The sequence below is a fragment of the Tympanuchus pallidicinctus genome, unplaced genomic scaffold, assembly GCF_026119805.1.
Source record: "Tympanuchus pallidicinctus isolate F22 unplaced genomic scaffold, pur_lepc_1.0 scaffold11, whole genome shotgun sequence".
Taxonomy (NCBI): Eukaryota; Metazoa; Chordata; class Aves; order Galliformes; family Phasianidae; genus Tympanuchus; species Tympanuchus pallidicinctus.
Genome location: NW_026294627.1, coordinates 18,617,076 through 18,634,652, shown reverse-complemented (window position 1 = coordinate 18,634,652; position 17,577 = coordinate 18,617,076). Strand labels below are relative to the sequence as shown.

At 38.8% G+C, this 17,577-nt stretch overlaps 1 protein-coding gene across 1 annotated transcript in view; it reads left to right on the top strand.

Annotated features, from left to right (window-relative positions):
- UBL3 (ubiquitin like 3) overlaps positions 1 to 15,201 on the top strand; it is a 57,889-nt gene extending 42,688 nt beyond the window's left edge. Inside the window, exons 2-5 of the mRNA XM_052671459.1 lie at positions 3,617 to 3,725; positions 7,548 to 7,634; positions 12,974 to 13,051; positions 13,442 to 15,201. Coding sequence (XP_052527419.1) covers positions 3,617 to 3,725; positions 7,548 to 7,634; positions 12,974 to 13,051; positions 13,442 to 13,494 — 327 coding nt within the window. The 3' untranslated portion in view covers positions 13,495 to 15,201. The remainder of the gene's footprint in view (positions 1 to 3,616; positions 3,726 to 7,547; positions 7,635 to 12,973; positions 13,052 to 13,441) is intronic.
- The last annotated feature ends 2,376 nt before the right edge of the window (positions 15,202 to 17,577 follow it).

The following is a 17,577-nucleotide window of genomic DNA, read 5'->3' as shown; positions in this document are numbered from 1 at the left end:
ATAGGTGAACGGTTGGACTGGATGATCTTTTAGGTCTTTTCCAACCTTGGTGATTCTATGATTCTATGATTCTATGAAGGAGCTGCTAATATTTATTGTTGTTTTTTTTTTTCCTCCTGGTGCTTGTGTTGAGCTTATTGATTTATTTTATTTTATTTTATTTTATTTTATTTTGCATTGTATATTAACTGCAGAAGTAAGATTTAATCAAACTTTATAGGAAGCAACATCAATTTTAGTTATTTCTCTGCAATGTTCTTCTCCTTTCTGCATTCACTTGGCAATTTCAAAACTCAGCAGTGAAAGTAAAAAGAAACAAGTCTCCTTAATGTAATGCTAGCTGAAGAACAGCTTCAGTTCTATATTAATGCTGGATCCTAATAATATTTTTAAGTACTATGACTAATATTCTTTGAATATTGTCGTCTTCAATCATCTTCTTGTAGGATCCAGAGCCCAAACTTCTCAGGAGCTGGTAGTTTGGTGGTAGAAATGTTCACTGCCTAGGAAGGTGTTCTCATTTTCAGAACATATAAACCCCACCACAGATAAACTACACACTGATAAATGAAAATAAATCCTTTATAATATGCATAAACTCGGAGTTGGGCGACTGCTTGGTTAGAGGGGACAAGATGGTCAAGAATAAGGGACATAGATGTTGTGGGGAGGTGAAGATGGAGGAAAACTGCTAGGGAAGAAAGCTTCTCATTTTATCTACGAGTGTGCACAGCAGACACCACTGCTGAATATTTGGGGTTGGTTGGTTTGTTTGTTTGTTAAACAGGCAGCCCATTCCCTAGTACAATAACAGCTTGTGACGCAGTCTAAACCTCCTAAATTTTTGGCAGTCTGTTGGAGTTGTAATGAGATGCATTAACGCTTAAAGGATAATTAAAGATAATGAGGTATAGAGAAAGTGGAGTGGAAGGCAGCACACTGAACTTCTGAAAGCCAGATGATGGCAATCTGACTTTTGTTGAAAAGAGCTGATTTTCTAAATAGAAATTTTTATAGTTTGATCTGAATACATACATAGCAACTGATGTGATGCCAGATTGCAAACTGTTGGTTAAATGGGAGAAACTAGGATTTAAGAGAGAAAATGTGAATGCATAAGGGCCTAACATAAAGGAACTGAGAGCTGGGGGGAAGCTGGGTCAAGAGAGCTCATTACAGGAATTTCTGTGGATTAATTTTTAGACCAGTCTTACTTCATGTTACTCCTTTAATGACAAGGGTACACATAGAGGATGTTGCTGCTAAAATTGTGGATGGCTCAAAGTTCAAAAAATCTTCTCTCCATAGAAAGAATGGTTGCATGGAAATGTATGGGTGATTTCCTAGGACTCGGGCCCAGAAACTGGGGAGATCTCAAATATTTTTGTGGCGCAAAATAAGGTTTTGCCAACACCAGGCTCCTTCCTCCTTTCCCTGGGAGCAATACGAGTGGGATGAAATTTGGAGCTCTAGGGCATTACAGTTCAAATGTCAATTATAAGATCTGAGGCTAAATAATGGAAAGGATGAAGGTGGATTGGACTACATAGGGATTGAACTAACGGCGTGGAGCGGTTATGAAGGAGGTCTATGTATTCTTGGGAGGCAGTCACAGAGGATGTTTCCAGTAGATGGAGGAAATTACAGGTGGTGTTACAAGCAGCAGCGGGTGAGACATTATTTGGTACACTTCCAAAATAGTCGTCTGGTTTGTGGAGAAGAAGAAAAACTGAAGCGTGTGGAGAGACAGGCAGCTAAGGTGAATGGGGAAATGGTGTCTCATCAGAGTAAGCTTGGAGAGCGTGTCTTGTGCAGTCCAACTAAAGAAATGGTCTGCGTGTTGCCTATAAATACACAGGTGGAGACTGCTGAGGGGCTGGGAGGAACTATTTCAACTGAAAGACGATATAAGCAAAAATACAAGTGGGCATAGCCTGACCATTGCTAAATGTAGTCATAGAACTTGAAGTTGGAATTCTTTGGAGTCAACGGGAATAGTGAGTCTTGGTCTACTTTTGCTACTGAATCTTGGTGAGATTTGGAAATAATTCCTTGATCACTCGATGTGTGAAAATTCCTTAATCACCCCCAGCCGCCCTCCCCTGACGCAGCTCCATGCCGTTCCCTGTCGCTGTCACACAGAGCAGAGCTCAGCGCTGCCCTCCGCTCCCTGTGAGGAGCTGCAGCCGCCATCAGGCCTCCCCTCAGCCTGCCCTGCTCTGGGCTGAGCACAACAGGGCTTCAGCTGCTTCTCACACTCCTTGCCCTCCAGAGCCTTCTCCATCTTTGTAGCCCTCCTTTGGACACTCTCTAATAGTTTGATGTCCTTCTTAAGTTGTAGTGCCCATAGTAGTGTAGTGCACACAGTGCTTGGTGAGATAGCCTTGATGAAGTGTGTAGTGTGATGGAAACCATAACTTGGCTACTTCTACTGGATTCTCTAAGGTAGGTGAAATGAATCCAAGCCAAAGCATTTAAAATGGATTAGGCTTTGGAAATAACCAGAAAAATGGACAGATGAGGCAGGGCTGTCAGTGAGATGTTCGACCCTGCAGAAGTCTTGAGAGTTTGATCTTCACTATAAATTATTCCTTTTGTGTTTGAACTAGAAGAAGAATTTCCTGATTTCCAACCAAAAATAATTCCAAGAAGAAAAGTTTTTGTGAACGTGGGATGCAACATGAGGGTTTGATCTGAGAAGGTGTCTGAGCAGTTTGGTTGCTGAGGCCTTCCAAGTTGATTGAATTCAGGCTTGTAGGCCAAAACTTGACGTGATTTGATTCCTACTTGTCCTAGACATTGCATGTGCTGGTTACAGAGATACTTTTGGTGATCCTTGCTAGTAGTTGCTTGTGGAACTCAAGTCTAATTTTTTTTTGCAATGCAAGTAGTGTCATAACAGGCTCTTTATATGAGTTATCTTAATGCCATATGGAAAAAAAATGTATTCCATATGCATATGGATTCCATATGCATAGAAGAGAGAGAAATGATACCTGAAGGAAACCCGATTTTAAGAATCTGAAACAACTCTGATATGTTGTATTGCTGTATTGCGTGTGGATCTCAACAATTTTGCTTGTAGCAATGTGGCAGTGGAAGAAAAAAGCTTTGCTTTTGGAAGACAGAGTTCCATGGCAGCTGTGACCAAGAAAGAATGCTGTTTGATTTCACAGTGTTTTGTAGGAGATGCAGTGGGTGAAATATCTGGGCTAATAAATATTGTGCTGGAGGTCTTTTACTTAAGTGCACAGACTATTCAAATGCAAGTTTTTCAGTGCTATGTCTACAGGTTAATTTTCCAGGTTTATATTTTTCTTTTTATTCAAGGTGATGTGTTGCTAGTGGTTTGTACCCTGCTAAAAGGGTTTTCCAGTGTTGCCCTCAATTTGGTCATTACCTATCACAATCTTCTGGTATTCAACATCAGAAATATCAGCTGTTAAATTTTATCTGCCTAGTTTGTCCCAGTTTTTAACACCATCTGAGCATATTGTCAGATCACTTTGGGATTTTTTTTTTTCCAAAACCAATGGCAAATTTTAGTAATTTGTTTAAAAATATATATGATTAAGCTTTCTCCAGTTCTTTTCCTAATAGTGCTTTTTATTTACAGATAAATTTGCGCCTCATCTTGGTAAGCGGAAAAACGAAAGAGTTCTTGTTCTCACCAAATGACTCTGCTGCAGATATTGCAAAACATGTGTATGACAACTGGCCGATGGGTAAGTAGCTGTGTGCCTCTGGCATTTTAATGGCAAGTTTGAACTTTCCCTCTGTTTCCAGACTGAAGTGCTAATAAATGTGTTCTCAGCATTCAGATTTATGTAAAGTAGAATTGTCATCTTGCCTTTCTTAGATTTAGATGTCTTGACTGTTTTCTTCTTTGTTTCTAAAACTCACTTTCCCAGACTGAAGTTACTTCTTTATCTTTAGATACTTTTCTTGGTTGATTTTGGTAGAGGATATGATAAGTGGAAGACCTCAAAATGCTGGGGATACAAAGCTACTTACGTGAGGAGAGCTAGTGGAAAACATGATGTGTCACAGAAACACATTTGTGGTATTGAGTCTCAAGTTTTTCTCACTTACTGCCTTATCGTGGGAAGATCTGTATTAATATTTTCCCGGGGAAAAACAAAGTATAAAAGAACATTTTAAGAGGAATTAAAAGACAGAGAGGGAACTAAGAGTGTTTATATGAATATATTTGGTGCTGTGCAGGAATTGAAGACTAAGGTGTATTATTCACATATGTGAACAGTTCCATAAAGACAAAGTGCTGCTGTTTTCCCTGAGCATGATTTCATGGGAAAGTAGCCAAAGCAGAGACATAGCATTACATATGATGAAAGAAAATGCTTCCTTTGGTACAGGATTTCATCTGGGTTACTATTTTGATGATGAAAAAGACTATTATATGCACAAGACTACAACACTGCGATATCTGTTTCTGTTGTGTCTTTATCGTTGGGATAATAAACTGTGCCAAAAAGTTAATGTTGATAATCTGTATTTTAGACTTCAAGCTTGCCGTCTTTGAGGTCAGTAAGAATAGGAGTTTTCATGGTTGCCCATTTTGCTGGGATGTAGCATTATTGTAGCACAATATGTTTAGTAAAATAAATAATGAAGGAAGAGGCTTATTGTCTTCTGAAATATTAGGTACACAACACTTCTACGCTAAGAAGTCTGGTTGATGTCACGTATTTGTAGCTGCTGTACGTATTTTAATGGGAGTCAATAAAGTTTATTTCTGAACATGGGATCTTGCAGTCTAAAGCCTGTATGATGCCTTTTTAGATGCAAGGCAAAATGTTGCAGTGTTCAGAAGCGAAGGGTTACTTTTTGCTTTCATCTTGTGTTGGGCCATTTGATTAGGAGGTCTTTGTCAAACATTACTTTAGGCATGTGAAGTAATATATGAACTAATACTGAATAACAAGGGAAGTCATAATAATTGAAGTGATTTTATGCCACTACAGCAAAGCAAGTATGTTGAGTGGTTGTAGCATTGAGTGATACGGGTTTGCTTCAGCTCTCCTTTCCATCAGTAAATGTTTAAAGCCAGTAAAGGCACTGTTTTTGGTAACCATAATGTAAGTTAACAGAACAGCATCAAAGGTGCATTTATTGGCATATATTTAAAAGTTAGATAGTATTTTGTTATTCAGATACGTTTCTAATATGATCTGCTCTTACTGCCACACGAAGAGCTTGAAAGTTGCAGACTCGGTTTATACTTGAGAAGAAACTCAGCCTTTAAAATCTCATCTTGAAGCAAATGAAAAACAGAACTGGGCATGGGAAGCATCAGTTCGATTACCTGGTATCCCTCGGGAGCACTCTGAATCTTCTTCATGAATATTTAATTGCCTGCACGAAGAAGGATAGCAGCAATTTAAAAGACTGAGGAAAAAACTACTTGGGGAAAGTGTGTAGGTTTTCATATACATTATTAGCCTATCAGCTTTTTTTGAGTGAGAGCACTCCTCTGTGCCATAGGACTGAGAAACCCGAATGAGGACAAAAGTGTGTTTGAAATGGAGAGGGTATGAAATCACTGTTTTTACTGTCGTTGTGACTTGTCATGATCTTGTGGGGAGGGAAAAAGCCAACCATGAAGTGTCTTTAGTCACATGCTAGCGAACTTAAGCCAAGCTTCTCTTCCTCCTTTGGTAATGCAATTGTTGATTAAGGATTTCCTGGCTCATAGTGGAGAATGCTAAGTTAATATCCATGTATACAATATAGGTAGGTTTCCTGTTTCCTTGCATCCCTTTTCTTCTAAATAACTTTAAAAGATGTTTTGTTCAGGAATTATCTGTTAAGCTTTAATAAGAAGAATTTTTTTAAAAAGTCATAGGTAAATATTTTTTCCTTGGTTCACTTAGTCATCGTTGGAATTTGAAAATTGAAGTAGTGTCAGAAATGTTTCAGATTGCAAGCCAAGAAGCAAGAATTAAAAAGATGGGTAAATTGGCAGGTTAACAATGAGAAAATACCTCTGCCAAAATACAGTCTGTTGTCTTCTGGTTGCTGTTCTGTATCGCTATGGTACTGTAAATTGGCTGATCTTTACAGCCAGAGTCTCTGTGCAGTTCAGATGCTATAGAGTAAATATGATTATGTAAACCTGGTACCTTCCAAAAAGCAGTTTCTCCTGGCAGTGTGATAATTCCAATCCTTAGCTTACCCCCCCCCAACGCAGCAGAAATGGCACGTGCTTTCATTGCCAGACAGTTGAGTCAGATGAGTGGCAGTATTTGAAATGGCTCTGGTTGCCAAGTTTCATCGAAGCTCGTAGCCCAGGCCTGCGCCCGGTGACCCTACAGCTGCTGCCCTGCCTACCCACCCGGCCACCCTCATGCTTCCACCCTCATGCTTCCACCCTCATGCTTCCACCGGCTGCCCACTGCTTTCCCCCTTTCCCTTTTCAGTCCTCCTTTTGTGGTGCCTTGCCGCTGTTTGTGTGCTAATTGTATGTTCCCAGTTAACAGGTTGGCCTCTGTCTTCGGTCACCATCCCCTGCTGAATATTCATTCTGGTATACAAACACTACAAAAGCTGCAAAAGAGCACATTTGTGAGCAGCTGTTAGCAGATATCTGGTCAGCTGAGAGACAGAAGAGGCTGCTCCCAAAGAGCCCATTTAAATGCAACATTTAAAGGTTTTTATATTTATTCCAAAAGCAAAGTGCAGATGTATTTGTTCATATTTTTACAGAGAACAGTGAAAGAGTAGGAAATGATCATCTCAGCTTATAAATGATTTATTACGTCCTAGGAGTTACGGGAAATGCATTATAGGAAAACGTATGCTTGTTTTTCCCGAATTGCTATTTGCTCCATAAAAACATCCCCAGATTGTTCTTGGAGACGTTCCTTAAAACATACCAGTAAATGTCTCCTCTGTGAGAGCCCTCTGTTCGGCCTCCCGCAGTGACTGGGCTGTTCAGTTCCCTGCCGCCTCTGGACATGGAACTGGCTCAAGCTGGTCGGCATCGAGCGCCGCTGAGCAGCCCACAGTCTGCTCAGTTCTGTGATCTGGGAGCCCTGTTTCAAATGGCCGGTCACATGCAGTGCTGGATGCGGCTCCTTCTCAGTGCTGGAGAAAGGCTCCAGTTAGACAGCAGAGTGGGGAGGATGAGAGTGGCCTGAGAACCCCCTGAGATGTGCAAGGAGGAAAGAGGCAGTTTTGGCAGAATGCGTATTAAGCATCAATGTAAACAGGAGTCAGCTTGCCCTTGAAGCATTTGTTGTTGTTCAGGACTTGTATATATGCATCTTAACTGTCTCATGCGGTCGGTGAGATAAGTTAATACTACTTGCACTTGCAGGCGTGCAATTAAATGTTTCAGTGCCTAGCGTCAAGTAAGCTTAAGAATGCATTTCAGTTGAATTGTCTATCTTCAGTCTGTTCTATCTTCAGTCTGTGCTCTCTGCAGTGTTTCATGCAGGAGAGTCCTGTACCTGGTTTTCTTTCAGAAGGTGGGAGAAATAACGAGGTGTTACTGCAACATAACTGAAAATTCTCTTACTTTTCAGATTGGGAAGAGGAACAAGTCAGCAGTCCAAATATCTTGCGGCTTATTTATCAAGGGAGGTTTCTTCATGGCAATGTGACACTAGGAGGTATGAAAGTAATTTTCATTATCCATGCTACAGCAAGGCAAAGAGCGTTTTTATTATTACTGTTTTTTTTCCAGTGCAGTAAATATTACTTTCCTGTTCGTGATCACGGTATGATTTGCTTTATACTATTTTCCTTCGGCATGGAATGCCATGTTGTATCTTATCTTGTGTTTTTCTGTTCTATTATGACTAGTTGTTACAGTTTGGGATGTACCAACTGGTCAGTTTAGACTCCTGCAGAAATAAACGGTAACGCTGCTTTTATTTTTTGCCTTGCCAAATGGAATATTTTTTCCATTTTTCTTACCCTGATTTGAGGGCAAGTTACTACATAAACACTTCAGTGTTTTAAAATATTGGATAAAGATTATGATAAGTGAGTAAACAGTGCTTTAAACCTTAATGCGATGAAGACAGACACCCTATGAATGAGAATGAGGGGCAGCATTCTTGCTGTCCAGTGCTCTCCCAGGGATACAACTGCATGGTTAGGTGAAAATAAAAGTAGATGGCTCCACTTCATCTACTCAGAGAATGCAATTCAATTATGCCCCCTTGTGGCAACTTTTTCTGCAATTATGTACTTTTTTAGATGGCTCTCTTGGGTGGAGATGTGACACGAAGTTGTGGCAGAGATCGTTCCCTTTATCTCTGAAAAGTTGGCAGAGTTAATAGCAACTTTTGCAATGAATATATTCTCTTCAAGCCATTTCAAAAATAAGCATTCTTACCTTGTCTGGGTGTTCATGCGTTTGCTTGATTGCTATACAGAGAAGATAATGTAATACAAAATCACTAATGAAATGTTTCTGAAGTTCCTCTGAACCAGGAAGGAATATTTCTGGACTGCTTATGATGGTATTTCCATTATGGAGAGATTGGAACGATACTGCCACTGATTCATTGCCTACCATTACTAACATTGGCTGATGATGTACTTTTAGAATAGGTTTGTCCTCATATAAATCAATTTTTAATGCTGCTATATGCACTGGAAAGATCATTGTCAATTAAAGGAAAATCTGAGATTTTTATTCACTCTTTAATTTGTATGTTTACCTGGTGCCAATGTGTGTAGCTAGTAGTGGTTGGAGAAAGGCTGAAAGACAAGTGTTAACTCTTGGATCATGTCTGCAATTACAGACGTGGATCTTGCCTTACATTTTCCAGGGGGTTTTCTTTACCGTTCACCTGTGGGTGTTGTTTTTAACTACTAGTGCTTGTTCTCTTCACTGATATCTGTCTGAACCTGAAGCAGACTTGAGTATTTGTTGAACAAGCTATGCTGAAAAATAATAGCTGTGTGCTGTTGACTTTTACCTTCTCTCAATCCCTGTGTTCTAAGTGCTTTGGTTCTGGGCATTTCAGTTCATTGTTAATCATTCCTGCGTTGCGATTGAATCATCATGTTTTTACCCTAAGCACCTGACATACCTGACATGTATGGTAGTGTTTTTCAAAGAGCTTTGCTGCTGTCTTGTTTTTAATAAAATGAAATAAAAAAATAATATCTAAAACAGTGGCTTACTGTAGTAGGAATGAATTTATCTGGAGTGAGGTAAACAGCTCAAAGAGCAACAGCAATTCCTGTAGCAGCCTGAAAAGGCTGTTATTTCATTATTACAGAGTTTCTACTAATAACATGAAGTGAACTCGTGAATTTTAAAAGTAGGGGGAAAAAAGCTTTCTTGTTAAATACAATATTTAGTTTCTAATGCCACTGTAATACAATTCCATTATGCTTTTCTATCTGCAGCTCTCTGTAACTGCTATAGCACTTAGTGTTTTATTTGCTTTGGGTGATTAGGAAATGTTGACTGGAATTTGAACTTACTGTGTACTGAAGCTTTATCAACTAGTGAAACAAGAGTTTCCAAGGGAACTGTGGTGTGGCTTTTTAAACAGGAGTCCATTTTTATCACATTTAAGATGACGTAGTAATGTTCTTGCTGTAGCCTCACTGATGCATAAAAACTGAGACTCCTTTAAATGCAGAATCCTCAAAAAAACCAAACCAAAACAAAAAAAAAACCTGAAAGAAAAGACTCTTCAGAATGGAAAAGTGTTTTTTAAAGGAATCATTTATTTCACCACCTTTTCTGAATGGACTGCCACAAGAAATATGTTCACCTAAATCTTGTGAATAAACGTAACACTATGAAAAATAATGGATTGCTGATCTGGATGGTGGGTTGTATGTTGTTGAAATGATTAGTAAAATGATTATCAAATGATTATGGGGGTTGGAGTCAATGATCTCTAGAGGTCCCTCCTACAATTCTGTGATTTTATTAAAAATGCTGTATGCAATATCTGAAAGATAAAACCTGATGAGAAGAGAGGATCTGATTAATGTTTATATCTAAAGAGAGATGGAAGGCAAATGGATGAGGCCAGGCTCTTCTCAGTGGTGCACAGCCATAGGACAAGGAGCAATGGCTTAAAACTTGAACATAGGAAATTCCATACTAACATGCAGAAGAACTCATATGCTCAGAGTAACAGAGCACTGGAACAGGCTGCCCGGAGAGGTTGTGGAGTCTTGTTCTGTGGAGGCATTCAAGACCCAGCTGGGTGCCTATCTGTGTGACCTACAGTGAGGCACCTGCTTTAGCAGGGGATTGGGCTCGATGTTCTCCAGGGGTCCCCTCCAACCCCTACAGTTCTGTGAAGCAGCCAAGCTTATGGCATTACAAGTGGTAAAAAAAATAAAGTGTCTGTAAAGCTTGTCTTGCCACCCACGGTGCTTCAGATACCCTGTTTCCTGCCTGTGCCAGGAGCGAGGGAATCAGAGAGACAGTTGCTTGTTCAGCCTCCAGGAAATTTTATCCTTTACTTACATGTTTAGTCTGCAGTTTGCATTTGAAATGATACATTTGAAATAATTAGGGAGTTAATACGTCAGTGATGGTTCTCTTTGTCTTTGTTAGTGGCTGTAGGCAATATCTTAACAGAAGAGGGGCGGTTATCCTGCCCTGTGCTGTACGTGTACTAAAGAGAGAGTGAGAAGGGAAATCTGACATTAGAAAATCTGGAATAAAAGCAGAATTACGTTGATGAGAAAGGAATTAACAAAGCTTTAGTTTAAGTGAGACAAAAGAATGAAAGAGCAATGATGATAGCAAAGAAAGGATTAGTGGGCTTAGTTTAGGGAGCTTTCTTTCTGTCATGGTGCTCCAAAGCAAACAGTTGTTGGAAATTGTTAATAAGAACTTGTGTGAACTATGCAAACTATTAGCTGAAATAAATTAACAAAAAAATTAGCGTACTTTTTGCTTGATTACTGTAAATAATTAATCTCCACGGCTCACTAATCAAGTCTCCTTGAATGTCTTCATATTATATAAGATGTCCCTAATGTGATTAATTTGTGAGATCTTGGTCTTTCTTGAGCCCAGGAATTTATGTAAGGAAGAAAATAATTTACGTTGAGTTTAAGAGGCTCTTTTTTTAATGTGCTCTTTGCGGAGTTCTCAGTTGTATCACAGGGATGAGTGCCCGAAATACTTTATCCTGTCAGACTGCGGGCTGTTAACAGCTTCTAGTTGCAGGCCTCAGGTATACTAACCAACTTTCAGATCTGTTTTTTTCTAGCCACAGCTGTTCCTTCAGCTGCTTTTTATCTGTGTAGCCTCCGAATGTTACACCAGTGTCATGATCAGAACTTGATTTCCCTTCACGTCCATGGCTAAATCATTTTTATTGCCGATGTCGTATCTACACTTGTATCAAAAGCAAGTAGTGAGCAAATCATGTTTGTTTATTTTACTACACAGTTCTCTATCTATGCAGTAGTGATTAAAATGAATAAAAGCATTTTCTCTTCAATTATTTCCAGATCCATGAGACATAAATTTATTTACTTAAAATTATTTGATGCACTCTGTGTGAAAACAGAAGTAATAAATTGAACTTCAGAGGAAAAATTCTACTGCAGTCAAAATGATTTGCATGTTTAGGGTGAAGCCATTGTTGTTCTTCTATTTGTCACCAGCTTTTCTCCTTCTATAAATCAGAAATAAAACCACCTTAAAGAGAGTGCATCTTTGCATTGGCTAGAAAAATAACTAAGAAAGGTGTGTAGGATTAGGAGTGAGGAAACAAAGCTAAAATAATGTAAAAAATCTTGTAAAAATTCTTTTAAAAGAGAAAAAAGTTGAAATTCTTCATACTGAACCTGGCAGTGAAAAATTGTTAAATGTAATGAACAGTAGTGAATATTTTGATTTCAAGGGGAATAGAAGCCTTGGTAAGTGTCGTAGCGCAGTGATAAATCCCTGATGCAGCACTGCACTGGTATATTTAAATCAGAGTGTGGAAAAGAAGTGTTTCACCAGCAAGCAGAATGAATTGTGGAACTTGTTAATAAGGCCCACACAGACAGCACTGTGAGGAGTAGCTTATCTGACTTTGTGTTCTAAATTTGATGCTTTGCACATGCAGTGACCTCACACTTTAATATTAAGAAGTAAGATGCAGACACTTTGCATCTCAGAAATCCACATTATGGATGTGTGTTTTAAAAGAATGAGTTTTGCAGTGGTGGCTGGTATTTTGAATGTCTCAGAACTAACAGTGTAGTGGCTGAAATAGCCATTTTTCCCATCTTTATGAATGAAGGGCACTTAGTGCCTGAGTCTAAGCCTTCCTCTTTCGCTCAGAAGACGATGATTAAATTTCTTTAAAAGAGTTTCAGAGGGCTGGAGCACCTCTCCTATGAGGAGAGGTTGAGGGAGCTGGGCTTGTTTAGCGAGGAGAAGAGAAGGCTCCAGGGAGACCTCATTATGGCTCCAATGTTTGAAGAGAGTGTATAAACAGGAGGGGGAATGGCTGTTTATGAGGGTGTATAGTGATAGGACAAGGGGGAATGGCTTTAAACTGAGACAGGGGAGGTTGAGGTTAGATATTAGGAGGAAGTTTTTCACACAGAGGGTGGTGAGGCACTGGAACAGGTTGCCCAAGGAGGCTGTGGATGCCCCGTCCCATTCAAGGCCAGGCTGGATGTGGCTCTGGGCAGCCTGGTCTGGAGGTTGGTGACCCTGCACATAGCAGGGGGTTGAAACTGGATGATCTTTGTGGTCCTTTTCAACCCAGGCCGTTTCTATGATTCTGATGTGATATGATTCTATGATTTCTAAGAACACCGTGGCTTAAGTTGTTATTATTGCATCCTAAGATGGTAAACAATCTACAAAACTTTTGACAGGAATATGTTTTGATAGTAAGTAGCTCAAAGCTTACATATGAGCTTCTGAACAGACTGAAATCTGGTCAACGTTGGTTTCCGTTGATAAAAAATTACTGTAATGTATTATAAAACTCCCTTTCTCCTTTTGCAGCATTAAAACTTCCCTTTGGCAAAACAACAGTGATGCATTTGGTGGCTAGAGAGACATTGCCAGAACCAAATTCTCAAGGTAAGCTGTACACTAGAAATGCTTCTTACTCAAATATGTGGCAAAGTAATCGTGTCTCAGGCTTTAATAACTATTTCACAGCAGAGAAGTCTTGTGGACTTGTGAAATAATAGAATATTTTTGTATGAGTTATCTATAAAAGACAAAGAAATTATGCTTTCTGTTTTAGCATTTTTGTAAAATGTGGAGACTTAACCAAACCTTTGAAACATCAGTTTTTGTTGTTAAAAATACTCCTCGTTTGCATGTAGATAATAACAATATGCATTATTTTTAGTACAAAAAAAAGTGGTGAGTACGTTCTTCTCTTAAGCATACTCTGTTCACAAGTAGAACGATCTAATCTTTTTTGAAACAGCTTCTGAGCAAAACTTTCTTCTCGCTCCACAGGTCAAAGGAACCGTGAAAAAACTGGAGAAAGCAATTGCTGTGTAATCCTGTAAACCCTGTTTAGCTTTACCTGCTAAGTGTGATGTAATATAGTCTTTGTTTTTCATGCTGCTGGAATAGAAGAGGCCCTACCTTGCTTCAAACACCTGTAGGAAGAGCCTGTCTGTAAATCCATGGAACTGAAATATTACACGAACACTGTCTCATTAGTCTTTTTTTTTTTTTAAAGAGAAAGATCTATGAACACTTTCAGTGTTTTATTTTTAATTCCTGCTTTTTGTTTGTTAAATAATCCTACAGTACAACAGTTCTTGAAGGAATTTGATCTCTGGAAAACTTAATGTGTTCTTTTCCATAGCAGGAATCATTTTGCTACCACAAAAAGCTCTATTAACCAGATCTAACTAGTCAAGCTTTCTAGATGCAATTTGCACTAAGTATGGTTGACATATTTCTCATCAACAATCTGTAACAATATTTGAAATACCTAGTAGTAACCTACAATGTATAATGCAACACTGGAAAATAGTATATCTGTAATGAAAGTCAATCTCATTTATGGCCAAATCAAGGGAAAAACTTCAGTCAATTCTACCTGAGTCAACCTGAGTGGTGGCCGACCTGGCACAGAATGCTAACTAAACCAACTCTAACTATATATATTTTCACTAAAACAAAAACAAAACGATGTGCCTGTAATTTAAAAGCACTCTGTAGAGGGCTGATGAAACTAATCTTTTTCGTTACTGTGTGCACTCTTTATCTCGTATGTTAGGTGAGTGCTTAATTCAGACAGCACAAACAAGTGCAGAGAGTGCATTTCCTAGCCTTAATATGGGAGGGGTAATTTCCTGTAGTTCATAGGCTTTTATTATTGTGCATAAATGTTAGAAAACATCTACTAATCAGTTTTATGTATTTGAATATTGACAATTGGTGTTTTTCAGTCACTTTCTCATCTGTACCTTAGTGTCCAGTGTCATGCTTACTCATTAGAGCCTTCAAAAAGAATTATTAAAGTTTAAAAAGCAAAAAGAAAAACCTCTGCCATAGTACTAGTTTTGTTTCTTTACGTAATCTGCATTTGGTATTAGTGCTTGCAATTGCATTAAAATCAGAAGCTGATTTTTAAAGGCATACATAATTAAGAGGATGCCATTCTTTTATTTCATATCAATAATTTAAACGTTGATATGCTAAAGAAATTTGCACAGCACTAAAGCATGAGCTAGTTTCATCTAAATCTGTAAAAAAAAATAAAATAAAAAAATTAAAAAAAGAAAAGATTTTATATTTTTTTCACTGGGGAGGAATTCTTCCTGGCTGAAATTACAAATATGTGTAGAATATATTTAATAAAAATCTTATAAAATACTTAACTATAGAAGTTAAATATAGATTGGCGTGTAGTATAATAGAACAATATTCCATATAAATAGCTTTAGCCTTTAAAGAAAGTCACAGGTTGACATTGTGTTCTGTACTTATGTGTCCTCAACTCTTACAGATGTTCTATATAATCATTTTTTTTGAATGGTTGGCATCATTCAAATGCAGTCTGGTTATTTTATCCATTGTTATTGCTTTGATGAAATGCTTTATATGCAGTAGATTTACAAAAATATTGTTCATACTGATCAGAATTAAATTTGTATAGAGCAGAGTTTTAAAACAAATTGTAAATAGCACTAAACATTTTCTTTCTGCAACCTGTACTGATAGACTCCCCTGTAAACTAAATAAAAAAATATTGTAGTGCATTTTGGTGGTGCTTTAAGGGCTGTGATCGGGTCCATAGCTGACTTCAATAGCACTGAATCTGGAAGCTGAATGAGGAATTTGAAGAAAAACACGCGCTGAGAACTAGAAGTGGAATTCTTCTCTCCAGCTTTGTTTTCACTGGCGGGGTGATCTCAGATTTTTGAGCGCTTCAAACCAATGCTGTGACAGCGCTTCAGCTCCTCGGGGAAGGATGAAGTTGTCGGCACCAAGTAATTAAATGGAAGGTGGGAACATTCCTGTCGTGTGACCGCACAGACAAGTTCCTGGGCAGGGCTGAGGTGTGCTCTCACGGTAAGCACGCGGCGACTTGTGCGGCTTCATTTCATGTACTTTGTGAACAGCACTGAGTGGCACAGGGTTGGTTTTTTTCCTTGATTGGAGAAGAATACGAACGTGGGCAGTTGCAGTTGTGAGTGTGCTGTGGTGTCTGGTGTACCTCAGAAGCTTCGTGTGCTCATCCTGTAAGTTCTTTTAGGCTTAATGAAAAGCATGTGCATGCCTTTTTGGTGTTAGGAATTGAGGTGACAGCATCATTCTGTGTTCATTGCCTAGATGAACTTGGGAGGGAATTCCTTTTAATTTAGTGTTGTCACTCAGTAGGCAACTATAAAGAAACCAGTTTTGATTTAAAAGTTTGATAAACATCGACTTAAGTATGCCTCTAGTGGCATGTTATCATCTTTATTTATAAGGTAGAACTTCCCTTTTCCAGAATGTTGCCCATCTCTGTATTTTGGGAATTGGTTATGACAACACAAGAAAAAAAAAAATGGGCTGATGCAGAAGGTGTTTTATTAGCTAAAGAAGTCTTTAAGATGCATGGATTTTAAAAAATGTTTGAAAGATAAGCATGCTTTCAAAAAGTAGTTAGGTGCTTTTATGCTGTATGAATACATAAAAATCCAGTAGGTTCTGGTCAAATTATTTGGCAGGCTTGAATAGTGAAGTATGCGGAGTTCCCTTTTGTTGAGACAAATAAAATATATGTGCTTGTCCAAGCAAATCTAAATACTGCCTGACATTTAAAATGCGAGCTTGTCAAAATGCAGCTCCTGCAGAAACCAGACAGGACTGTTGCCTTAATTTTCACTCAAGTTCTTAGAGCACAGACCATTCTACAGCACTTTGTCTGTGGTGACAGACGAATGGAAAACTACAGAGGAGGGTGGTTGAAAGATCTGCGTGTTTTCCTTGGGTGCTTTGTCTTGTGGATTTGTCAAAGCAAAAGTGGCAGTTGTTAATTGCAGATTGCTCTGCCTTGCTAAAGCTCGTGCATGTGTTTCTCTTTTCTGTTGATTGGAATCAAGAGAGTACTTGCAGACCATAAAGATTAAGACTAAATCTTTGCAGGGCCGGGCTGTTGGACAGTGCGCTAATGTATTAGAGCTCTTGACATTTGATTCTCACTGTTGAACAGAAATGATATTCTCCCAGTGGATAAGTTAATAGGTGGCATTAAGGATGAGAGGAGAGGATGAATCAGAACCCTTTATATTCTGAAATGTCATGGAGGGATCACATCTGTCTCCCACACCACCACGTGTGCTCTGGGTTGTAAATCAGCATTAGTACACAAGAGGAAGTATGCCTGATAGTAATGAAAGTACTCTTATAACTTTCACTTTCTTAAATGCTAGTGTGATGTAACTGTTTCAGCAGCCTTAGGGACTTGTTTAGCTGCTGGAAGGAGAAAGCATGGCCACCGGTTGGTTTTTTTGCTTGGTTGGGTTTGGCTGTGCTAGTGGTGGTGCTGCTGTTAACCCAGTGGTGATCTCTGCAGTCTAAATGCACTGCTTTAACACGCTGCCTTTACAACAGGAGGTGCAGTGACTGAATTTAGAAGAAAAATATATGGCACACTGAAAAGCCTTTTCTCTTCCTTTGTAGGTAAGAAGAAAGGCAGCTGTTCCTAGGCTGGCTGAGAGTCAGGAAGGAGCTTTTGCTGCTGATCCTTGGGGAAGTGAATGCCGCGTGCTTTGTGGTTTGGTGTGTGCTCTAATAAGATCCATTTTACAAATCTGTCTTCAAGAAGCCAAGCAGAAGGTGGATACGTTCCTCTCTAAAGTCACTAATATTATACTAATTAAATGGATAAGCTTAAGCAGATTGTAGGTTACGTCCTATCAGAATTGATGTTTAAGACATTAACAGTTGTGCTATTGAAACTGGTGGAACTTCTGTAATTAAGTTGGAGGAAATATCAAGATCTTTGAAGAGCGAAGAGTAAAGAACTCTTATCTCCTTCTTCTGGGATAGCTATGTTCTAGATACTGAGTCTTGACCATAATTTGTGAGAATCAAATTTCATTTCAGAGCCCAATAAGAGTCAGGAGACTGGCAATAACACGTGGTTT